This window comes from Ursus arctos, unplaced genomic scaffold (assembly GCF_023065955.2).
Source record: "Ursus arctos isolate Adak ecotype North America unplaced genomic scaffold, UrsArc2.0 scaffold_19, whole genome shotgun sequence".
NCBI classification, from domain to species: Eukaryota; Metazoa; Chordata; class Mammalia; order Carnivora; family Ursidae; genus Ursus; species Ursus arctos.
The window spans coordinates 6,386,249-6,412,057 of NW_026622863.1; the positions used below are offsets into that span (position 1 = coordinate 6,386,249).

A 25,809-nucleotide genomic window follows, 5' to 3' on the forward strand; every position below is an offset into this window, starting at 1 on the left:
CTGTGTTTTTTCATTTGGCTATATCAAGATTTCCTTTACCAAACACCTAATAATTTATATTCTAGAAGTTTATCCTAATAAGAGCTGATTAAGATTTGATGTTTAGGGGCAGCTGGATGGCTCAGTTGGTTAAGCCTGTGCCTTCAGCTCAGGTCATGGTCTCAGGGTCCTGGGATCGAGCCCCACATCTGGCTCCCTGCTCAGCGGGGAGTCTGCTTCTCCTTCTCCCTCTGCCCCCTCCCATCCGCCCTGCTTGTGCTTGCTCTTTTTCTCTTAAATAAATAAATAAAGTCTTTAAAAAAAAAAAGATTTGATGTTTAATACAGCATTATACCATTTTTAAGACTATTGGTATGGCTAAATTTCTATTCATTAAAAGGTCCCTACTTAATGCTTTTCTGTTACTACATGAAATAATTTATATTTCATAGTGTTCATTAGCTGATGAAAATAAGGCAAAGGATTATAAGATAAAACAATTTAAGTTTACACTTAAATAAAAATCATAAAAATGAAAATCATGTTCCAAAATTTTTCCTTCCCTAAGACATACTTGATCCAAACATATTGTTTTAGACCTTTGCCCAGATTTGGGAATCTTTTATTTATTAATCAAATGTGTCTGTATAAGCCATAAAACTACCCGTAACTGTAACAGAGAGGAATTGATTTCTTCTTGTTTCACTGGTAGAATATTAAGAGAGTAGCATTAGGAGAATACTCAAGATTATCAAGAGTGTCTTCTTTAACTCCCTCATTTTGTAGAGCAGGAAATGATTCAAAGAGAAGTGACATGTCTAAGATCACACAGGTACAGATCTAAAGCTGGAACCCAGGGGTACTGAAGTGTGGCCAGGGGAGCCATGTATACCATGGTTACATGACAGTGTACATGGTTAAATGGTGGCATACATGGTGAAAAATGTACATTTACTGCATGGGATTAAAGAATAAAACTACTTCAGTGACACTTACTAAAGATGATGAGGAAGACTTTATTCAGGAACATCACAGGAGGTATAGGGACCATTGCAATGGAATTTTACAATAGAAGAGAGACTTGGCTCAGTTCTAAATACAGCTTGGGCAAGTGGGAATTTATAGCTAAGGATCAGGGTGGGAGTCAGTGGATGGAAAATTACTAAGAGGAAACGTCATGGAAGATGAGGAGCCTGATCAGATATCAAGGAAGGTCAGATAGCATTAGGAGCATTATTGCTAAAACTGAATTTTACAAAGAAGCACACAGGTGAGCCTAAGAGAAGTTTCAGGAGCCTGACTAAAGTTTGGTCAAGCAAAGAATCATTGTCAATAGGGCTTTTATTATTCATGCCATTTTTTATATTCTCATCATTCCTTAATTATGACTTAGCTAGTTTAGTTGGAAGCAGCATAACTTACATTATTGCATCTCCCACAAAACAACTAGCATACAGCCAGGCCAACAATACTCATTTATCAGCCAATTACTTACCAGTAGGAATGTGAGACCACTATGTAGTTTCTGCCATTCCTTTGCTTTCTCCTGAGTTGGAATATTTTTCATTTACTTTTGTTTTTTGAGTAGTCAAAGATCTTGATGATCATCATATATTAAAATACTTCTTGTATTAACTTTTATAATTTCTATTGATTAAACATTATAGTTGGGCTACTTTGCAGCAGATAAGATTTGAATTTGTGAAGAATTGGGAAGGATGTAAAGGAATCATTGGCCTCATTAAGTAAGGAGCCATTTGAATATATTTTTAAAATTGTATTCAGCTTAGAAAAACTTAATTTGAATATTTGACAAGTTAAATTCCTTGTATTTCTGTGTATGTATCTGATTAAGACTCTCCCTGTACACATACAAACCAGTGTTTTAATGTGGACAGGTTCTTTTTTTAAATTTGGAGTAGTTCCATTTTAAAAATTAGCCATATATTGATAACTTTGTTTTGGAATAGTTACAACTTAATTGTCCATTGTCTTTTTTCAGATTGCATTATCCTGTTGTATACCATAGTTTTTAAGAATAATACTGAATTAGAAATGTCAGAATATAAGGCCTAAGAAATGTATCTTTTGAAAATTACTTTCAGAAGCTAGGAGAAAACCATATTCCTATAATGCATATAATTTTCATATAATTTAATAAATTATTTTCATAAATCTCATAAACATCCACGAGAGTCTTTATATTTTATTGTTCTCTGTATTTATTTTTGTGACCATCTTATTATTTTCACCTATCTTATTTATTGATTGATTTTAAGATTTTATTTATTTTAAGATTTTATTTATTTATTTGAGAAAGAGAGAGAGAGCACTGAGTACACACATAGGGGGCAGGGGGAGTAGGAGAGGGAGAGGCAGACTCCCTGCTGAGCAGGGAGCCTGACACAGGGCTGGATCCCAGGACCCTGAGATCATGACCCGAGTCTAAGGCAGCTGCTTAACCAACTGATCCACCTAGGGACCCTTTGCCAATCTTATTTAAAACAACTTCCAGATTGGGAGCCTATAGTCAGGAGAGCCAGATGGTTTATGAAGATGAATTTTTAAAAAATTTTTTTTGTAGATTTTATTTATTTGTTTGAGAGAGGGGAGCAGAGAGAGAGAGAGAGATTGAGAGCACTAGCAGGGGTAAGGGAAGAGGGAGAAGCAGACTCCCTGCTGAGCAAGGAGCCCTATCTGGGGCTCAATCCCAGGACCTTGAGATCATGACCTGAGCTGAAGGCAGACACTTAACCGGCTGAGTCACACAAGAGCCCCTATGAAGATGAATTTTAAGAGACGCTGTGGCATGGTCAGATAATTGGACACTGATTATGACTCTTCTAATCACAGTAATTAGAGACTGAAGAAACTAATAAAGTCAGCCCAAGAATATATGAGTTAAATGTGGCAATGAAGAATGAATAATCCTCCGTAGCAGAACCTGAGCCTTCCATGTTGTACTAGGTCAAAATTGTTAAAAGTGGGAGATAGAGTTTTAAGTTCTCAGAAGGGTCCAGAAACATAAAGATTAAAGCCAAACTAATGGATTCTAGTACATGCTGACATCCTTGCCTCTAATTATGAATTAGTCTTTTCTTCTGAATCCCAGAAGTCTAAGAAAACCCCCCATGGTAGGCATTAACCTACTCAACTTCCCCCCCCCAACCTTTTGTATGTTCTATATTGATATCTCTACCTATTTCTTCTCCTGAATCTATAAACATGTTTAATTGTCTCCTGACCAAAAAAACTAAAATATATATATATATATATATTTCCTCAACTGTGCCTCTCTCTTAAGGGCCTCTCTTTCCCTTTCAGACATTGCGGAAAAGTACTTGCCACCATCTCCCATTTCCTCAACTCCCAGTCACTGCTTATTGTACACAGTTTGGCTGCTTCTACCACCACTCCACTAAAACCACATGCAAAAGGTTACTAATGATCTTCTAATTAAGTCTGTTTGGCCTCCAAGATATTCAACACCATTGAACATTCCCTCTTCCTTTTAAACTCTGTTAAAGTATAAAAGTAATCCTTGATTTCTCTCTTGCTATGTCACTACTTCTCCCCTTCCAAATCCAGTCCTGCCAGTTCTATTTCCTAAATATTCTTGAAATCTTTACACTCACTCCTTCATTCCCGCTGCTCTAACCCATGTGACCGTCTGTCAATTGCAGCCTCCAGGTAACCTCCTTGCGTCCACTCTGCCCTCTGCAAACCATGTCTATATAGTAGCCATCATAATATAAGTTAATATACATAAAATGCTTGGGCAGGGCCTGGCATATATAGTATGTGCAATATATGTATTTATTGCTATTGTTCTGAAAAATGTAAATTACATTGTCTTTTTTCTTGTTTGAAACCCTTTTAGTAGCTTTTCATTTTTTGGTTGAAAACCAAATGCCTTATTGTCTTAGTAAGCCCTGCTAGGCCTTAATGCCACCCTCATCTCTTATCATTCTTTGGCTTGCCTGTTATGTTCCAGACACTCTCCTCTCAGTTCCTCTAATCCTTCAAGGGTTTCCATCTCAGGGCCTTTGCACATGCTATTCCTTCTGCCTGAAGTGCTCATTTGTTTTTGAATTCAGTCTCAAATTTAATGACACCCCCTAAAAGAATTATTTTCTGACCATCAATCTAAAATAGCCCCTATCTTCAGTCACTCTGTTATATTACCCTTTAAATTTGTCCTGTTATTTATTATTGTTTTTTATTATTTAGTTATCTATATATTTTATTTGTTTTTTAATTATCTCTCTCTCCCCCACTGAAATGGAAGTTTCATGAGAGAAGGATTTTGTCTTATTTGTCTGACACATAACAGAAGATAAATATTTACTAAATAAATTCATTAATGACAAGTTTTTATCCTTTAAGAACAAACAGCTCAGATACCTTTTCTATAAAGTTCTCCTTAGTTCTCTGAGTCTAAATTAGATGCTTCCTCTTTTGCCCTCAGAGCAACCATTAAGAGCATTGTATTTAGTACCCTACTAAGCTACAAGTTTGTCTTCTCCGTTACATGGGGAGTTCGTGAAGAATAGGGATAATGTTTCATCTGTCTTTCTGCCATTCCTAGTACCTGTCATGATGTCTGGATGAATGAATGAATGAGCAAACCCTCTAAGGTGGGAGCATTTCTAGTATACAACACTGTTGAATTGTGCTCTCAAGGGTATGGAAGGCATTTGAGTGATGGTTTGGTATCTCCTCTGCAGTCAGGTCCTTTCTGAGAATCCATGTTAGAAACAGTTTGGCCTCAACCAGTGAAGACAGCTATATATGGTTAAGGCTTGCTGGATTCTAGAACTTGCTGGATACCTCTGTAGCTGTTTGATCTCTAACCCAGCAGCTATAAAGCCACAGTTTTTCCCTTGCACTGTCTTACTAGCCCAAGCTTCTTGTCCTTGGGATGAGCATAAAATGCTGAAAGAGAAAGTAGCACAAGTTTTTATACCTCTCTCCCTTCAAGACCACCCTTCTTAGGTGGCTTTCACATTGGAATGACTGCATATGTGGCCTGTCCATTTCCACTCATAAGTAGAGTCACGTGCCTAACATTTCTCTAGTGTACTGGCACGTTGACTGTATAGCCAGTAAGGTGAAGCAGTCTGACGTGTTAGAGAGAACTCTGGACCAGATCAGTCTAGGGGCCTGGGTTCTGCTGCTACAGGACCTAGACCATTTCCTCTGGCTGGGCCTCAGTCTCCTTACCCATCAAATGGATTACTGAGTTTTTTTCAAGGAAACCTATTTTTCACACAAGATCTTAGGCAAAATCTCAGCATATACAGTACTCTATGTTAACTATACCAGAATTAAAATAAAAAACCAAACCAGAAGCAACAAAAACAACAAAGTTGTGCTGCTCTGGAATAAGTGGAGTCCTGCCACCCAGTCTCTCTAGTAGACACCTTTTTCATTACCCTTCTCCCCAAGTACCAGGTGATAAAAATGGCCCCTTCCATCTCTGATATTTTCAGCTCAGACATCAGGGAACTGATCTACTCAGTACATGCACTTAAAAGGGAAGAACCAAAGCCAGTTGGCTTGCTATGCTTGCTTCCTTTTCCCCCATGATTCTAAAGAGGTGGTTTCCTTTCACCTACCATTTAGAGGCCTTTCATTGGTTGTAATCCAGGACCTGAAGCCCTCTGAAGTGACAAAAACCCTGAGAGGGAAATGACTAGAGTTTTGGAAACTATGCTTCCCTCTTCTGCCGCTGCCTCCCCTGTCTCCCCTCATTTTACCAGTCATTCCTGATGTGTTTCTGTAAGTTTCCCATAATTTGTTCTTCCCTCTGGTTGTGATTAAAGCTGTATGAGCACCATGAGTCAGGCTTTCTCCACCTGAGCCCATATAGTCATTTTAGCATTGTTTCCAAGAAGTAGGAAGATCTTTGGCACTGTCATTTCTTTAAGATAAAAATATAGAAATATCCAGTTACAGCGAGTGCTTAGAAAGGAGGGAAAACAGTTTTACAAATCAATTCGTTGTGACAAAGTGATGATCAGTGTTCTCTTCCAAGATAATTGCAGTCATTGAAAGGCCTGCTGTCAAAAGACATTGCCTGATTTATTCATTCCGGCATTTGAACCTATGTGTCTGAGATCTGGGAATACTTTTTAAAATTCATTTGTTTTCCTCTTAAGTAGAAAGCTTATATTATCATTAATGTGGCATATAAATACAGGGATCCTACAGAGCCATTTTCTCCCTGGCCAGCTCTCCTCTTGAGCTGAGTTTAGCTCTTTAACCATGTTTGATGTTGTTATTCCTCAGGTATTTCTACTTACCTTTTCTCTGCTTCCCTATTAATTTTCTCCATGTTGCTGCTTTGGCTTGGTTGGAAATGTCAGAACAAGATGCCAATGTGTTCCAGTCAGGATGCGCCTGTGTTCAAACTGCTGTATCCTGTTACTTGGCTCCTACAGGAAAAATACTGCGGGTGCAGTGTCTCCAATTGGAATTGAGATGTATAAAGCATCTGCTTGGTTTCTTTAGCTAATGAGGTTTTGCTGAAAAATGAGTGTAATGAAAAAATGCTGGCTGTTGGCAGGACCCACTGATGAAGGCTAATGAGCATAAATGAGTTTCTGTAAGGCCCCAAAAGCAGAGGCATAGAATGTTTCAAATGTACTACCCTTGAGGCAAGACCAGCCTTGAATGAGGTGTGACCCATTTATTTATTGGCTTCTTTTTTCTTTCCTTCTTTCCCTCCTTTCTTGCCCTTCTTTCAGTAAAAGACCCATTCAGGCCAGCCACAATAGATTATTTTATGCAGCATAGGGCATTTTAAAAATAAAACTACTGAGACTAGGGTTCAATCCAGTATTCCAAAAGGAAGAATTATGAATTCTACATACTTGTATATGTTATTTATTACAAGAGGTAATTTTTAAATTTAATTGCCAAGGACTTAAGAATTATATTCTATCAAAAAGCAGGTAAGAAAATAGGTATTTTGTAGACAAACTTAGAGCTGAGTTTTCTTAAAACCTGATTTCAAGTGGATGAAGAGTGGACTGTTGGTGGGTCACTGGGCTTTTGCTCGCCACTCTCCGCCTCATGATTTTAATTTTATGTGTCAACTTGACTGGGACACACACTGCCAAATATTTGATGAAACATTCTGGATGAGGGTGAGGGTATTTGGGGAGAAAACTAACATTTCAGTCAGTAGACTGAGCAAGTCAGATTGCCCTCTCTTATGTGGGTGGGCTTCATCCATGAAAGCCTGAATAGAACAGAGAGGCTGACTCTTACCAGAGTAAGAGAGGATTTTCCCCTGCCTGATGGCCTTAAACTGGGACATCAGCTTTTTTCCTGCTTCTGGATTTGAAATAGGTATTGAGCCTCCTGGCCTTCAGATGAACTATACCATCAAGTCTCCTCAATCTTCCACCTGCTGATTCAACCTGTGGATCTGGGAACTTACCAAACACTGTAATTGCCTGAACCAATTCTTTATAGTAAATCTTTTTCTGCTGTTTATTCACACACATACATACACACACACACACACACACACACACACACACACACATGCACACCCTGTCAGTTCTGCTTCTCTGGAGAACCCTGACTAATACAAACCACAACAGCAGTCAGCATCTAATCTGTGAAGTACATGCTATGATATGCGCCATATTGACTTTGTGACTTTGGACTTAGACATAACTGCAGTCAGGTTTAAACTCTTATCACTGGCTAGACATGTGACCTTTGACAAATTATTTCACCTTTTTCCATATTGGTTTCCTGATCTTTAAATATGGGAATTCTTGTGACACTATATAACATAGAACTTAAATAATACATCTTGACAGCAGGCTATCTGACATTCTAACTGGACTACAAAACAAATATAATCAATAAAATGATAATATAAATCTTACTAATAAACTCTCATGTTATTTCCATTAATAAGTTGTGCAGGCATACCTCGGAGATATTATGGGTTTGACTTCAGATCACTGCAATAAACCAAGTATCTCAATAAAGCAAGTCAAATGAAGTTTTGGTTTCCCAGTGCATATAAAAGTTATGTTTATACTATACTTTTGTCTGTTAATTGTGTAATAGCATAATGTCTAAAACAACAATGAACATGCCTTAATTAAAAAATACTTTATTGCTAGAAAAAGTGATAACCAGCATCTGAGCTTTTAGCGAGTCATAATCTTTTTGTTGATGGAAGATCTTGCCTTGATCTTGGTGGCTGCTACCTGACCAGGGTGGTGGTTGCTGAAGGTTGGGCTGACCGTGGCTATTTCTTAAACTAAGACAATGGTGAGGTTTGCCACATTGAGTGAGTCTTTCATAAATGATTTCTCTGTAATGTGTAATGCCGTTTGGTAGCATTTTACCCACAGTAGAACTTCTTTCAGAATTGGGGTCGATCCACTCAAACCCTGCTGGTCCTTTATCAATTAAGTTTATGTAATATTCTAAATCCCTTGTCATTTCAATAGTCTTCACAGCATCTTCACCAGGAGTAGATTTCATTTAAAAAAAAAAAAACACTTTCTTTGTTCATCCGTAAGAAGCAAGTCCTCATCCATTGAAGTTTTGTCATGAGATTGCAGTAGTTCTGTCCCATCTCCAGGCTCCACTTCTAATTCTAGTTCTCTTGCTGTTTCCAGCACATCTGCAAATACTTCCTCCACTGATGTCTTGAACCCCTCCAAGTTATCTATGAAGGTTGGAATTAGCTTCTTCCAAACTCCTGTTGATGTTGATATTTTGACCTTTTCCCATGAATCATGAATGTTCTTGTTGGCATCTAGTATGGTGAATCTTTTCCAGAAGGTTTTCAATTTACTTTGCCCAGACCCATCAGAGGAATCCCTATTTATGGCATCTATAGCCTTAAGAAATGTGTTTCTTAAATAAGACTTGAAAGTCGAAATCACTCTTTAATCCAGGGGCTGCAGAATGGATGTTATGTTAGCAGACATGAAAACGTTTATCTCATTATACATCTCCATCAGAGATCTTGGATGACCAGGTGCACAATGAATGAGCAGCTATATTTTGAAAGGAATCTTTTTTTCTGTGCAGTAGATCTCAACAGTGGGCTTAAAATATTCAGTAAACTATGTTGTAAACAGATGGGCTGTCATCCAGCTTTTGTTGTTCCATTTGTAGACTAGAGCACAGGCAGAGTAGATTTAGCATAATTCTTAAGGACCCTAAGATTTTCAGAATGGTAAATGAATATTGGCTTCAATTGAAAGTCACCAGTTGCATTCGCTTCTAACAAGAGAGTCGGCCTGTCCTTTGGAGCTTTGAAGCCAGGCAATGACTTCTCTCTAGCTTTGGAAGTCCTAGATGGCATCATCTTTCAGTAGAAGGCTGTTTCATCTACATTGAAAACCTGTTGTTTGTTGTAGCCACCTTTATTAATTATCTTAGCTAGAGCTTCCAGCAAACTCACTGCAGCTTCTACATCAGCACTTGCTGTTCACTTTGCACTTTGATGTAATGAAGATAGCTTCTTTCCTTAAACCTCACGAACCAGCCTCTGCTAGCTTCCAACTTCTTCTGCAGCTTCCTCACCTCTCTCTGCCTTCATAGAACTGATGGAGTTAGGGCCTTGCTCTGCGTTAGGGTTTGGCTTAGGGACGCTGTGACTGGTTTGATCTATCCAGACCACTAAAACTTTCTCCATATCAGTACTACGGCTGTTTCAGTTTCAGATCATTTGTGGGTTCACTGGCGTAGCACTTTTTATTTCCTTCAAGAACTTTCCCTTTGCTTTCACAACTTGACTAACTGGAGCAAGAGGCCCAGCTCTCAGCCTGTCTCAATTTTTGATATGCCCTCCTCACAGAACTTAATCATTCCTAGCTCTTGATTTAAAATGTGAATAATGGTGTGCTGTGCGGTGACTAATATAACATAATAAAATTTAAAAATTAAAAAAGAAAACCGTGAGATTTCTTTTCACTTGCACACTTAGAGGCCATTGTAAGCTTATTCATTGGCTGAATTTCAATGTTGTTGTGTCTTGGGGAATAGGGAAACCTGGGGAGAGGGAGAGAGATGGGCCAGTCAGTGGAACAATAAGAACACACACAACATTTATCAATTAAGTTTGCTGTCTTTTATGGGTACATTTGTGGGACCTTAAAACAATTATAATCATAACATCCAAGATCACTGATCACAGATCACAATAACATCTATAATAATAATAATGAAAAAGTTTAAAATATTGTGAGAATTACCAAAATGTGACACAGAGACATGAAGTAAGCAAATGCTGTTGGAAAAATGATGCCGATAGACTTGCTTGATGTAGGGTTGCCACAAACCTTCAATTTGTAAAAAACTTAATCATCTGTGAAATGCAGTAAAGTGAAGGGTGATAAAATGAGGTATGTCTATAAAAGGACATCTGTTCATCTTTCTGGGCCTTCTCCTAGAAAATATTCAAACTCTTCTTACTGCCTCCCTCCCAAAATCCAGTTCTGATCTTTTCTGATAACAGTTTTCTAGTGACCCAAATAATCCAATGATAAGATTGCCTCTGAATGATTTAGGTTAAGTGCCGGTTCTGCTCTTATAAGCAAAATTAAAACCTGATGTTTAATGATTCCACTATGTAACCATCACCCTGTCCAGAGATTTGATGCAAAAGGTTGACTAGCCTTAAATGATTAAAGATGTGCAAAGGTGACATTAATAAGAAAGTGCATTTATAAAAGGGAATACCAAGGAGTTATAACAAAAAACAAGGTTGTGTTCTGTATACTAATATGTGAAAAGTGCATCATGATATGTAATTACTTAGTGGAAAAAGTAGCTGATAGTATGCTGCCTTTCATCTGAAAGTATGAGAAAATAAGAATGTAAATTCATGTTTGCTTTTCTAGGTAAAAGGAAACTCTGGAGAGGGGCATAAATTATCCTAGCAATTTCCTGGTTGGTAGGCATTGGGGAACTGGGTGGATGCAGGGGCCGCAGGTAGGAAGGAGAGACACTTGACTGAAAACTTTAATAATTTTGAAATTTTGAACCACATGAATTAATTATCTATTGAAAAATTAAATTGAAAAAAGAACAAGGGAAGGAAACCATTAGGGCATATTCACATTAAAGTTTCTCTGTATACCCTTTGAAAGTTGTATTACACTGTTTTATTTATAGCTCCCAGCTGCAAATCTCCTAGCTTTGCTGCTTTGACCTGATTTGGGTAATTTAAAAACTAGAATCTAGACAGATGTACATGCGGTGTTTTAATTACTGTAGTTTTAAATTTTTAGCAAGATGAGTTACAGCATTAATACAGGTAGTGCCTATCTAATGGGCAAGTTATGCTGTAAAAATCCCTCTTCTACTGTACACATAAATATGGCCAAGATGCTAAATTTTGTGTTATGTGGTTTTTTTCACAGTAAAATTTTTTTTAAACCTGACGATTCATTTGTACAAATGAAAGTTTTAAATCAGAGTATTTCTAACCACAGGTTGTTGGTCCTAAGTCATGTGATTAAAACGACCTGTATACATTCCTTGATTTGTGTACTGTTAAAAAATATAAACAACACTTTAAAAAGCAAGATTCTTCTTTCAGACCACCAAATGAGCACCAAATGTCTTTCTTTTAGTATAAGGTACTGTATACAAGCGAGGTGAGAAAAGTGAGCATGAGGGCCCCTCAAGGGGTTCACTCTGTAGTTATACAGACCACTCATAAGCATGCAAAAAGCCTTTCAATGAGACAATATGAGTATTGTCCAGTAACTCATACAGACATTACCTGCTCTTGCTGATAGGGGACAGAAGATATCTGGACACCCTGATGTTTGGCAAGTTTATAGAGGAGACTGTTGAAAGAGTGGGTCAGAATCTGGAGAGACAGGAACAAAGGAGCCGTTCAAATGTAGAAGGGTAGAAGGACAGTAGACAGAAACTTGAGATGGACAAGAGTGAACTGTTTTTAGTGGAGTGCTCTTAGGCAAACAGATGGGAGATAAACAGGGAACCATGGGTAGCAGTGACATTGTAAAGGTCTTTTGGAAGTTGGGCCTTTATTTGGGAAGCACTGGTTTTAGAGTATAGAAGTGATATCCTAAACATTACATAAATATATGTTTACTCACCCATCTTTCCTCCCTTTTCTTCATTCATTCAACAAGTATTTTTTTTTTTTAAGATTTTATTTATTTACGTGACAGAGAGACAGCCAGCGAGAGAGGGAACACAGCAGGGGAGTGGAGAGGAAGAAGCAGGCTCCCAGCGGAGGAGCCCGATGTGGGACTCGATCCCGGAACGCCGGGATCACGCCCTGAGCCAAAGGCAGACGCTTAATGACTGCGCTACCCAGGCGCCCCTCAACAAGTATTTTTTGACCACTTCCTTTGTATAAATCACTGACATAAGAAAATTAACCTGACCATAAAATATAAAAGATGGGCAGAGGCAAGTATGAAGCAGAAAGCTGAGGAAGTGTCTTATAATAATTCAGAATTGTGGTTGTATTCCTGGAGTTGATAAGAAGGGTAATGTTTTTGTTTTTGTTTTTTTAATAATATTTTTTATTATGTTAGTCACCATACAGTACATCCCTGGTTTTTGATGTAAAGTTCCATGATTCATTAGTTGCACATAACACCCAGTGCACCATGCAATACGTGCCCTCCTTACTGCCCATCACCAGCCTATCCCATTCCCCTACCCGCCCTCCCCTCTGAAACCCTCATAATGTTTTTGAACACTTAAGAGGATATGTCAGACACTGTGTTAAATGCTTACATATGCTCTGTATTATCCTCATAATCCTGTGGAGTAGATACTTTTATTATTCTAGTTTACCAATGAAGAAATGGAGGCTTAGCAAGGAAAACTGACAGAGAGAGAATGACAGAACAAATAGTATAAATATCATGTGTTTAGCAGATCAGTTTGTAAATATATTGCATGCCCTCTTTTGTTTGATTCTCCCCCTCCATGGTAGGCAGCCTACATATCATTATTACCATTTTACAGATAAACATAGAATTGAGAAACTTGCTTGAGTAGTCATTCATCAAATAGTAGGCACCAGCTGTATGCTCAGGTACTCTTCTAGGCAATGGGGACATAGCAATGGACAAGATAGATCAAGGTTCCTGTCTTCAGGGAGTTACTCTCTGGTGGGAATGAATAACATTGAGCATTTAAGTAAATAATGCAGTATAATTTCTGGAGTCGATAAGTACTATAAAGTAGACAAAATAACGTAAAATGATAGAGAGGGGCTGGCTGTGGTAGAGAGAAGACTTTTCTGAGGAAGGGATAATGTTTGAGACCTGCATAACAAGAAGTCATTCACAAAACAACTGGAAAGGAAAAACATTCCAAATAGAAGTTCAGCAAGTGCAAAGGCCCTATGATAGGAACACAGCTGGCTTGTTCAAGGGACGGACAGAACCCAGTGGCTAAAACATGATGAAGGGAGGGAGAATGAGAAAGAAGAGGTAGGCTTGAGCTAGATCATGCAAGCCATGGTAGGCCATGGTAAGCAGTTTGGTTCTTACTCTGTGGGCAACAGGAAAGCACTGGAGAGTTATAAACAGAGTGTCTATGTATATATCCATGGGAGTAGGATGGAATGAGGTGGTGGTGAGATGGTATGATTTACACACTTTTTGAAAAAAGCATCCTCATTGCTGTTTGCAGAATAGATTGCTGTGAACAGTGGGGTAAGACTGAGGTAGTTACAACAGTTAATTGACCAAGTGAAAGATCATCGCGACTTTGAGTAGGGTGGTCGCAGCAGTGAGGGTGGACAGACGTGGTGTGTATGAGACATGCTTTAGAGGTAGAACTAATACGACTGATGGGTGAATTAGCAGCACATTAGAGAGGCAGACCCTATAATGTTTAAGAGATAGGGGAGACCGCCCAGATTTGGATTCCCCCTTTGTCACTTATTATCTGTGTGATGTTAGCTAAGTTTTTTTTTTTTTTAACAACTCCATACCTCAGTTGTCTCATCAGTAAATGAGAATAATAGTTATCTACCTAATATAGGTATTTTGATGAGTAACTAATTTACTATGGTTACATGGTGCTCAATAACTTATCTTTTTGTTGTTGTTGTTGTTGTTGTTGTTGTTGTTTTTGTTAGTTAGGAGGTTTGAAGGGAAAAGGAGTCACGAATGATTTACACATTTTTGGCCGGATCAAAGAGTCCATAGTGTGGGGCCTTAAAGAGATAAGAAATAGTTTGACGATGAGTGGTTTTAAGGATGGGATTCAGTGGTTCAGTCTTGTCGATGACAAATTTACGGCATGTCTTAGATGACCTGGATCATTGCAGGATCAAGTGATAAGATGGGATTTGTATATGGCTCTTTCAGTTTTAACATCTGCCCCCTTTCCACTCTCTGAAAGGCAGAATAACTGAGTGAGTATGAGCAAAGATGCTGCTGTCAAATTGCCTGCATCTGAATTCTAGCTCTGCTGTTAGCTAGCTCTATATCCTTGGATAAGTTACTTAAGCTTTCTTTGCATCAGTTTTGTTATCTGGCAAATGGAAATAATGGTTTGTTAGAACAGTGCCTTGCACATGGAATGTTGAGTGTTATGTGAAGTGTTTGTTGCTGTGGCTGATATTTCCCAATCCTGAATATTGACACAGAACTGAAAAGAAGATTCAAGAAAAGAAGATTCATGCTTTATGAGGGAAAGATTAACAGGATTTTGGGGACAAATTAGATATGGAGGGTAAAAAACAGGAGTCAAAGATGATTCCGACATTCTGAGCTGGAGTGAGCCTGTTTGGGGTGGAGGTAGGGTCAATGAGGAGCTGAGTTCTGGAACTTTTAACTTTGGAAATAGCTAAGAGAAAATGTCCAGAAAGCAGTTAAAAATATGGGCACTAGAACTCAAGAGAAAGTTCAAGACCGGAAATATACATATGAAATTATCTGCTTAGAGGTGATAATTAAAGCTACCAGAGTGATTGTGAGAGAGACAAAGAAAGAGAAAGAAGTGGAATGATTAGAAGACCAAGGACTCAAGCGTGAGGATTTCCATCTCTAAGGGAATGTAGGTTAGATGGCGGAATGCAGAATTATAGAAGCAAGAATGGTAAAAGGTAAGAAGATAGCTATAGTTTATGTTTGAGAAATAAAAGGATAGAAGATTGGAAAGTGGTAAGTCACCTGAGGATTTCTTTTAAAAGATGTTTTAATTCTTTGGAGAAGAACTAGCCATATAAAAATGGGGTATGGATGGTCCTAATGTCTTAGAATGGTGGAAGCCAGTGAGATTTAGGGTGACCTAGGTATTAAAGCAAATCTCAACAAAGAAGAGAGGAGCAGCTGTCCTAGGATAGATGTGAAAATAGTAAATACAACTGCAGGAAGTATTAGTGCCTTTATTTTTGTTAGGTGTCAATACTGTGCCTAGCACTTTGTTCCCTCCCTGAATTCTCAGAAATTCTCCAGGACAAGGACAATTATTATATTCTCTGCAGAACTGGAAACCACTTAAATGTCCATCAAAATAAACATTCCTTACATAAATTATGGTATATCCATATAATGTAATGTCCTACAGCTATTTTTTTCAAAAATTAGGTAGGTCTATACTACCAAAGAAGGGTATCAGTGAAATACTTTCACATGATAATAAACACGTATTTGAAAGCTTATTTGTTTTCTGTCTGTCCCAGGACACTCTAAACTCCTCATGGAGGGACAGTGGGTTGTATTTATCTTATAACATCAGGGTCTAGCATAGGACTTGTATATCAGAATGCCTTAACTATTGATCAAATGAATGAGTATGTAAATACATGTGAAATGGAGAGCACCAGTACCATACAGGCCTTGTGTATGTATATGCATATATACGCGTGCACGTGTGTGTGTGTGTGTGTGTGTGTGTGTGTGTGTGTCCTTTATGAACCTGAAAGGGGAAAATATTATAGGACTATTAAAGGAAATACCTTTCAGAAATAGAAGATCTTAATTACTACTAGGAAGTTTTCAGAGAGACTTCATGGGTTTAGACAAAATGTTGGTGCTTTGAAGAAAATGGTGAAAACAGAAACAGGATGGTTCCAACTTTGGCAGTGAGAGGAAGGGAGCAACTATTGTGGGACTACCCTTACCCAGAATTCTTTCTGGGGTAGTAATGGGGTGCAGTGTCCCACTTGGGCTATGGTGAAGGCCTAAGATCATCATAGAAGGTTTGTGAATTGTAACTTTCTGAAATGCTGAGTTTTTAAAATGAAAGAATTCTTTAGCCATCTAATAGTTCCCTAACCAAATACATATTATGATTCAACATGTGTAGTGGGCATTTTAGATCTGAGTACTCTGTCATACAAATGGAAACAACATTATCCTTAAAGGTCTGTGATTCAAAAAAAAGATACCAATTTGCCAATTAGGATCTGTAAGCTGCCTTATTTATTGTTTTTGAAATGTTATCTGCATTCTTGTATATGTATTCACTTGCTTTTTATTTAAGAATCTCTAATTGTCCTGAAGATTGTGAATAATTTGCCCACTCTAAGGTTACTTCTTTTGATGAAGTAAATATTAGATTTCATCTGAGAGAAATAGGCTTAATGTATTCATTTGGTATTAGAAATCTTGATGAGACTATGAATAATTAATTTTTTCTGATCCTTCTGAGTAACATTAACTTTTAAGGTCTTTATCAAATCAAAATAGAATTTATGACATTTTTTTAATGTGTATTTATTTTTGTTGGGTTGTTATATCATATTTTCTCTTATGTATTCATTTAAATCACATGGAAGTCTGCCTGAAATGGCATTTTCACGATGATTCTGGGAACCATCCTTCTGATTGTATGATATTTACCGCTGATATATGTATTCTGGTGTTTCTTGCTTTCCATCATACATAAATTCTAGTGGCATATTGAATACCATAGAGGGGAACTGACTGACGGTAAATCAGACATTTTACAGCATCCTGTTGGGAATGTTGGATTCATTACTATAAAGAAATTACATTTGATCAGTATTTTCAGAGCTTCCTAATACTGTAATTTATTGATGCTTCTTAATGTTCCCTGTTAATTAATACAGGCTCAATATTGGGTTCATTTTAACAATGTGTAATATATGCTGTGATGAATCTTTCCCACACATACACAAAAAGAGTAGCAAATATCCAACAGTATCTTTGATTAGAACTATTAAGCCCAACAGCTTGTATTTAATGAACACAGTGTTAATTACATAGTCAACTGGGTAGTTCATTCTCTGCTATAGAAACTATATATTAGAATAAAGCTATTTTGATATATATGGTGCCAGAGGAAAATTGGCTAACAAGAAAGGGAATAGCCTTATATGTGGTTAAGATGTCAAATGAGCAGTTTTAACTCACAATCATTTTTTTACAGAGAATACTGAAGTTGGGTTTTTATTTTTAGTTCCTTCTCTTCCCTTCAGAGTTAAATGATGGAAAATAACGCTCAGTCCCCAAACTACTCTTATGCATCATTCAAAATAGGCCTGACAGGCTAGCCCCTCTGGTAGAGGTGAGATTTATGGCTTTCCATTCCTTGGTGTTCCATTACTCTGTCTACACCATCAAATTGATTAGTAGGCAGTGGAGAGCAAGGAAAGAGAGGTGACTGCATGGAGCCCGTAAGTGTCCGTCATTTTAATGAACTGCTTAGAGATGGTTAATATTGTCCTTGATTCTCATTGTAGCTGATGATGACCAGACCTTTTAAAATGTTCTCCCCCCATTCTATATTACAGGGCCCACTGGAAAATGATTTGGTAGTTCACGTAGCACTCATAGCAGAAAGCCAACGGTATGAAATCCTGATGGGTGGTGTGTTCCTTTAGGAGGAAGGGAGGGGGGCTTACTGCTTTATGTGGCATTATTGAGTATGGTGGTAGAGATTAATTTCACAGACCCCTTGACAGGGTTTCAAGGATGTCATTAATGTTAAACTTTAAGTCCCAGAACAAGACTCTTTTCATGTTTAAAAATAATTTTGTTTTAGTTGATGTGAATATTAAAGACTGTGTGACCTGTTCCAGTGTTGCCTGGGGTGTAGTTTTGAGAAGTTACTGCAACACATACTGGGAATTCCCCAAATCAGTGCTTACTCTTTCTGCCAGCCCCCAGAGCTCCCATCTGATACCTTGCGAAGAACCCCGGAGAGCCTCTGGATCCCAGCACAGATGGCATATTGCTCACATTGATAAATTAAAATGTTCTCCAAGCTAGCGTGGTCTCCTTCCTCCCCTCCTCCTCCTCCAGCATTCTCCACACTCTACATGCATTGCATAAAAACGTCTCTTGCTTTTTCCCTGTGTTCTGTAGCCTTCAAGTTTTCCTCAACACGTATGGTATTCAGACTCAAACTCCTCAGCAGGTGGAACCCATTCAGATTTGGGCTCAGCAGGAGCTGGTGAAAGTAAGTGATTCCACTTCTTTACTGTTGACTTTGTGGAGGTGCTAGAGCATGACGAGTAGACTTAGTTTACAGTCAGGTAGCATAGTTAAAGTTCAGTTCTGGGGGGGGTCATTAATCCAAAAGTCTTTCTAATTAAATTGAGAAACCTACCTTATCAGACATTGTTACTAAAAAAGTGTGTGTGTATACATTATATTCATAGGTCTTATTGATTCTTACCTCTAAAGTCTATTACTGACCTAAGCTGAGCACTTAAATTACAAATTAACCTGAATTCTGGTACCTTGTGTGTAAAATTAACCTTTACATTGGATTTGATAACTTTCCCTTACAGTAACTATTAAAGAAAATTTCTCATCTAAATATTGGTAAAAACTATTTCCCTTTTTCTTTTGCCTTACTATTTGGAGTCTGAAGTAATTCCCACCCTTTTGGTTTGCTCGGTCTCAAAGTAGCATCTGAGTTTATTTTTGATGCAGTTATGTACCTATTAGATTTAAAAGGTGACTTTGGGGGCCTTTTGCATGTGCTCCTCTGCAGATGGATTCAGAAATGCCTGTTTGGGAATATTCCTGCCCATTCGGGACAGACAACTATTGACTTCCACCAGTTATTTATTTACTTATTAAGATTTTATTTATTTATTTGAGAGAGAGGGTGCACGAGCAGGGGGGAGCGGTAGAGAGAGAGGGAGAAACAGTCTCCCCTCTGAGCAGGGAGCCCGATTCCACCAGTTATGTATAAACCACCACTTCTCCTTAGTAATTGTTAAAAACAATACAGGAACAAACTCTGAAGTTTGATGTAAGTGCTTAGAATTTTCTCTCTCAAATAATCAAGATTAGCTCAGTTAGGTTGATATAAACGTTTGTGGTCAAAGCCTTGATGCCACAACAAGGAATTAGCTGAGAAGAGTGAGGTGCCCATTGCTTGGGAGAAGGCAGGGCCTCAGAGTATCGCTGCTAATCGGACTGGACCCTATCCATTGGAACAAAACCAGAACCGGGGTGTCAGATCACCCAGAATACCAGCTCTTTGAGAGCTCTTAAACCTCCTCTAACAAATTTAGAGTTCTTTTCCCCTCTGATTAAAGAGATAAGGCTAAAAATGCAAGGATCCCTAGACTAGGTAACACTTTGAAATCACGCAAAGATGTAAATGGGTTTTGTGGTAGAAGAAGGGCGGGAACTGAGGATTCGCAAGGCAAGGACAGGAGGCAGCATGAAAATCTAAGGCTCTAACACTCTGTCATTACTGGCTATATTTGCTGATACACTTTTTACGGTCCTTCACTGAAAGCTCCAGAGAATAGAAACAAAGATTATTATTCTTTGATAAATATGTGCTCAAAGCAAATAAACCGGACTCCGTTTTTTTCAGGCCTAATTTATATTGCAACTTTTTTATAGTAGGTGAATTGTACTCTACCAGACAATATGCAGTCAAGATTTAAAAGATAAGCGTGGCTTCAAATGACTTAAATGTGGCATTTTATTCATTCATTCATTAGTGAACACCTGCTATGTGCAAAATTTTGTGTGGGGCACTCAGGTAAAATGGGTCTGTGCTCTGTCCCTGCTCTCAGTAAACTCTGAGTCTACTGGTATGACAGGAAAAGTAGTTAATTACAATGCATCCAGATTAGTGCCATAATAGATGTTTATACAAGGTGCTGTGGAGGTGGTAGGAAGGATTTCATTAAGACTAAGGTAAAGACTTGGAGCACCTGGGTGGCTCAGTCAGTTAAGCTTCCGACTCTTGGTTTCAGCTCAGGTCATGATCTCAGGGTCATGGATTGAGCCCTGAGTCAGACTCCGCACTGGGCATGAAGCCTGCTTAAGAATCTCTCTCTGTCTCCCTCTGCCCCTCCCCTCAACTAGTGCACACGCGTGCTCACGCTCTCGCTCTCTCTCTCAAAAAATAAAAATAAATAAAAATAAAATAAATAAATTGAAAGAGTAAGGTGAAGACTTCTAACAGGACCTGACTTATTTTATGTTTTGTTGTTTTAAAAATGGTGTGAACAAATGGGTATGTGGTATGGGTAAAACGAGATTTGGGAACAAGAGTCCAACTTCCCTAAACATGTGTCAAGATAGAAGATTCTCTATGGCTACAGCCTCTGTGTTCCAAATTAGCTGCTTTTTGGAATTCATCCTCTAAGATATACTGCCTAGTGTATTGCTTCTTATAAGCCCATCTTTAAAAAAAAAAATTACTTCCTATGTAGTTAACATACAGTGTTATATTAGTTTAAGGTATACAATATAGTGATTCAACAGTTCCATATATTAAAAAGTATATTTAAAAGCAAAAGCGTTCCCTCAAATCTTAGTCAATACACATATTCTTATGCCAGTGGCTAATCTTTCTGTTCTGAGGAGCTGCACCCTCCTTCAGCTCACTTAAGAGTATATGAGAGCAGACAGCTGAGCACAGGGCTTATACTATGTGTAGTTAATGTTTCATGACGTGGTGACTGTGGTATGATTTCTTCATGGGGGAGATGAATATAGTGCGATCTAGACTGAAGTTCTGTTGTTTAGTCATTGCTATATGCTATTTCAGTGGATTAAATAGTGTGCATGTGTACATTGTGGGGACAGTATTATCTGCACCCTGGAATGTGGGGAGCATTCCAGGTCTGTCTACATCATTGTCATAGACCTGCTGTACCTTGGTTCAGAAAATTAAAGAAAATCCTTTCACTCTAATAGAGTAGTATTTAAAGGAAATCTAGATAGGTACATTTTAACTTGTACATGGTTATTTAATCACTTGTCCAAAAGAAGAAATCTAAAATAGTTTAGGCATACATTTATTTATAAAAATTTGAAAATATTTGAGAGAAAGGGGGCTCCGTCTAGTGTAGCGTGTTATAGTTTCAGTGCAGCTATATATACTAATGCTTATAGGGTATTTTTCTGGCCAGTTGACTGTCTAAAACCCTCTGTCAAGGGTCAGTATTCACAGCACGGTAGCTCAGGAGGACATTCAGTTGCTCCCTCATTTATCCATCAGGTATTGCCTGACCACCAGCTGTATGCCAGCACAGTGCCAACTCACCGAAGGCATGCTGTTCTCTAGGAATGTGACACAGAGCTAACCCTGACGTGGGAGCGCACACTGTAGTGGAATGACCAGAGACTTCTGCTGATGACATTAATTTTGTGTACAATGAGGTTGATATTTGAAGTCAGATCAAAGGAAAACAGGTTAGATTTCTACCTCTCATCAAATAAAAAATAAATTCCAGACAGATTAAAGATTTAAATATTTTTTAAATGATATAAACAAAATCACTAGCAGAAAAAAATAGAAGAGCAGTTTACAACTATGTGGAGTGAAAGTCCATTCTTAGAATAATGCCAGTGCTAAAAAAGCCTTTAAGGAAATGACTGACAAATTTAACTAAATACAGCTGAAGATGGGATAAACAACCTGGCACATCAGAGGTGCTTGTGAAATTTCCTAGTAGGAAAATGTTTAGATTGAAATACCACATGCTGAAATGATGCTTGACCTACTGTGCAGTCATTCTCACAGTTTGTAACAACATTGAAGATGAGCAAACCAGGTAAAATATTTATACAAAGGGTAATATTCTTCATATACGAAGATCTTACAAATCAAAAAGAATGAAAAATACCCAATAGAAAAGGGAACGAATGGAAAAATTTATAGAACATACAAGTAGCCATTAAATATATGGGGAAATGTTCAACCATAAAATATTTGAATACAGTTTTAAAACTAAGATGAACTATCATTTTGTCCCAAGAGAGTAACAAAAAAGGCCTGTGCACTATTAATGCTAATGTAAACTGGCCCACTATTTCTACAGGGTGACCAATCTGGCATTATGTTTCAAAGAAAACATACTCTCTTTGATCCAGTAAGTCTAGGAAATTATTCTGCAGAAATAATAGTACACTGTCCAGAATTGATTTTGAATGAACAAAAAGTTGGGAATTACCTTCATCAAGGGATAGGTATTAAATAGGGTAAGAAGGCGTCTTATTGGGTGAAGGGCTCAACTTTGGCGCTGATTACCTTCTAATTCATTCCAAATCCGTCTGTTTTTACTTTGTAGAAATTCTAGAAGTTTCTGTTCCATTGTGGCACCTTCTTCTGTTTTCCAGTAGTGAGTGCTACAGCTATTTTTAGGGATCTTTATATCTCTTCAGTCATTTCAGCATTGAAATGTAGAGTACATGCATAGACTCAGTTTACCATCTTGAAACTGGAACAGCATAGTACTAAGTTTTAACAAGTAGGACAAGATAGATAGAAGCTGTTTATGTAAATATATGAACATATTGATATATGTGTGTAATATGGGTGTATATTTATCTATATACTTTTAAAAATCTGTAACCCTATACTTCAGGTGTTTTTTAGGGCTCACACAATAAATTACACTTCCTTCAATATATACTAAAGTGCAGAGTTGTGAGATTGAGAGTAAACAGGACCATTCACTTGGAGCACATGTCTTAAATTTTTCATAAAATTCATGTAATCAGAAAAATCAATAAAGACATTTCCATTTTGATGGGAAATTCTTGAAGGTGGAAATCTAGGAGGAGATGTGAGGCCCTGAATTTTAAAACTTTAGCCAGTTTATTTTTTTAATCACACAGGAAGCATTTGTCTCTTTGTGTTCTTTTATGAATTGGACAGAGCCATGCAAGTTGTACATTTGACAGCACGAGGACAATGTCAAATTTTAGAATGTTGCTAAGCAGCTCTGCAAAGATTTGCTCTCAATTCTCTCAGTGCCCCCAAATCTAAGTTGACATCATTGGCTAGCTTGTTTTCCTACAGGTCTATTGAATAAGGTTTCCCTGGCCACTTTTCCTCTGGAAAGATCAGAAATTAGCAGGGCTTTAGTCAGGGGGAATAAAGGGGTCAAAAAGGAAAGCATGGATTCTTCTTGCCTGACTGATTTATAAATTTATGTCTTTTACAGGCTTATTTCCACCTGGGTATCAATGAAAAATTAGGACTCTCCGGAAGGCCAGATAGGCCCATTGGCTGCCTCGGTACATCAAAGGTGCTCATAAAATTTCCTTGTGGAGCAGTGTTCAGATTATAATACCACAGAATGAAATGATGTCTGACCTGCTATGCATCCGTTCTCACATTTCATTATATACTTGGGCCGGTTATCTGAATTCTTATTTTCTACAAGTAAATCTTACTGTTTGCTTGGTGTGGTATCACAGAAGTCTTTTAGGAAAGAATAAACACCTCACTGCTGTATTATTTCCGAACATTATAAGGTACCTGATTATGACAGTATTTATTCAGAGGCTTTTTCTATCACAGTAGAGATGGACTACTCTTTAGTATACTGATCTTACTGACCCAATCAAGAAACTTTGACATTTCTTAATCAGTTTTAATTTTTATTAGGACTTAAGCTACTGTATCTTTGCCTTTGGTCCTGTTTTGTACTTTTTTAAATTATCTCTTACAGATTTATCGCATTCTAGGAAAGACCGTGGTTTGTTACCCTATCATCTTCGACCTAAGTGATTTCTACATGTCTCAAGATGTTTTACTGCTGATAGATGACATAAAGGTAGCTTCAGAACCCCTTTTTATTGAAATTGGATGACTGTGTTTCTACTGATTTTATCATATGTTATTAAATTGAGTGCTCCTGGATGTCTGTGACACTGGGTTAACACGATGTAAAATATGAAAGTAAAACAATGTCTGCATGGCTTTGGAGAAAGAGTTAAATTGCTTGCAGCATTAGAATAATAGATGGAGTATGTCTTGTATAAAGTTGTATGACTTTGCTTGATAGACCATTCTACAAATGGAATGAAAAGATACAGCTTATAAAGCAGAGGGGAAACCGTTTGGAAACCATGTTCATATGACAGCAGTAGTTTATCTCTTTTTGAACAAAAGTTGAGTTAGCAAAATAATTTTATTTATGAAGAATGTCAGGTAAAACCTCAACTAACGCATAACAGCTAGGCAGTTAAAATCTCCTCTACTCCCTTTTCCACTTGCAGAGTAGAGAAGCTTAGAGTCATGGTTTAGAGCATGAAATCTGGAGCCAGATTACATTTGTTAAGATCTTGGCTCTACTGTTTATTTACCAGCTGTGGGATCTTGGGCAAGTTACTTAACTTCTCTGTGTCTATCTTTTCTCATCTGTATAACTGAATAATAATAGGGATATTCTGAGAAATAAATGAGTTAACGTATATAAAGCGCTCAGAATAGTGCCTGACATATGGCGAAGTGTTATGTAAGTCTTTGATATGATGATGACAACAGTAGAATTTGAGTCAAAAAATAACTCTCTCCACATTTCTGATGGTCTGTATAGATTCAGTCTAGTTCTTTCTACCTGCTGTAATAAATGCACAGTAATGCGAGATGAGGATTAATCTCCTGGATGACAATCCTGGATTGATTTTTCCTCCCTGGGACCATTCTTTTTTTTTCTTTTCTTCGTTAAGTATTTATTTTAATTCCAGTTAGTTAACATACAGTGTTATATTAGCTTCAGATGTACAATATAGTGATTCAACACTTCATACATCACCCTGTGCTCATCACGACAAGTGCACCCCTTAATCCCCATCACCCATTTCATCCTCCCACCCACCACCCCTCTGGTAACCATCAGTTTGTTCTCTACAGTTAGTGTTTCTTGATTTCTCTCTCTCTCTCTCTCTTTTTCCTTCCAGGGACCATTCTTAAGCTGTATTCATTAGACCACCAAAAAAGAAGCAGCCTTAAAATATATGTAATCTGATTACTTTTAAGAACAAGGTTTAAAATCAATAAAGTTCCAAACTTAACTAACATTTCTACCCCTAGTAGTTTGTTATCCAGGGTTTGACTGTGAATTATCTTGATATATCAGAGTTTTGTTGACTCTTTGCCACAAATGGTTAAACTGTATCAGCTCAGATATAGTACCATTACATTCTGCCTCATTCTTATGTTTTGATAGAACGCACTCCAGTTCATTAAGCAATACTGGAAAATGCATGGACGTCCACTTTTCCTTGTTCTCATCCGGGAAGACAATATACGGTACGTTGATGAAAGAAGTGAGGTGCACCTCTCTCTCCCTCTTTAACACTGTGAACCCTTTAGAAGCAGGGCCTTCTACTATTTTTACGTCTCTGTCAGCATGTGGCAGAGAGACTTGCATATGTGAAGGATACTTAGTTTTTATTAGGTTTTTTATTTCTCATTCTGTTATTAATAATACACCTTTTGTTTATCTGTTTATATTTTTTAGAGGTAGCCGATTCAACCCCATATTAGATATGTTGGCAGCCTTTAAAAAGGGAATAGTTGGAGGAGTCAAAGTTCATGTTGATCGTCTACAGGTAATCTTCTGAATTTCTGTGTGTTTCTCTTCCAGGA

The 25,809-nt window shown here is 37.7% G+C and overlaps 1 protein-coding gene across 5 annotated transcripts in view; it reads left to right on the plus strand.

The window, feature by feature from the left end:
• The window catches only part of PHKB (phosphorylase kinase regulatory subunit beta), a 212,737-nt gene that overhangs the window by 150,364 nt on the left and 36,564 nt on the right, over positions 1-25,809 (plus strand). For all 5 annotated transcript variants that reach the window (XM_048223672.2, XM_044382543.3, XM_057313882.1 and 2 more), the window contains exons 15-20: positions 17,735-17,790; positions 18,309-18,402; positions 23,375-23,458; positions 23,885-23,989; positions 25,388-25,470; positions 25,682-25,772. In XM_048223672.2, the coding sequence (XP_048079629.1) occupies positions 17,735-17,790; positions 18,309-18,402; positions 23,375-23,458; positions 23,885-23,989; positions 25,388-25,470; positions 25,682-25,772 (513 nt within the window). The remainder of the gene's footprint in view (positions 1-17,734; positions 17,791-18,308; positions 18,403-23,374; positions 23,459-23,884; positions 23,990-25,387; positions 25,471-25,681; positions 25,773-25,809) is intronic.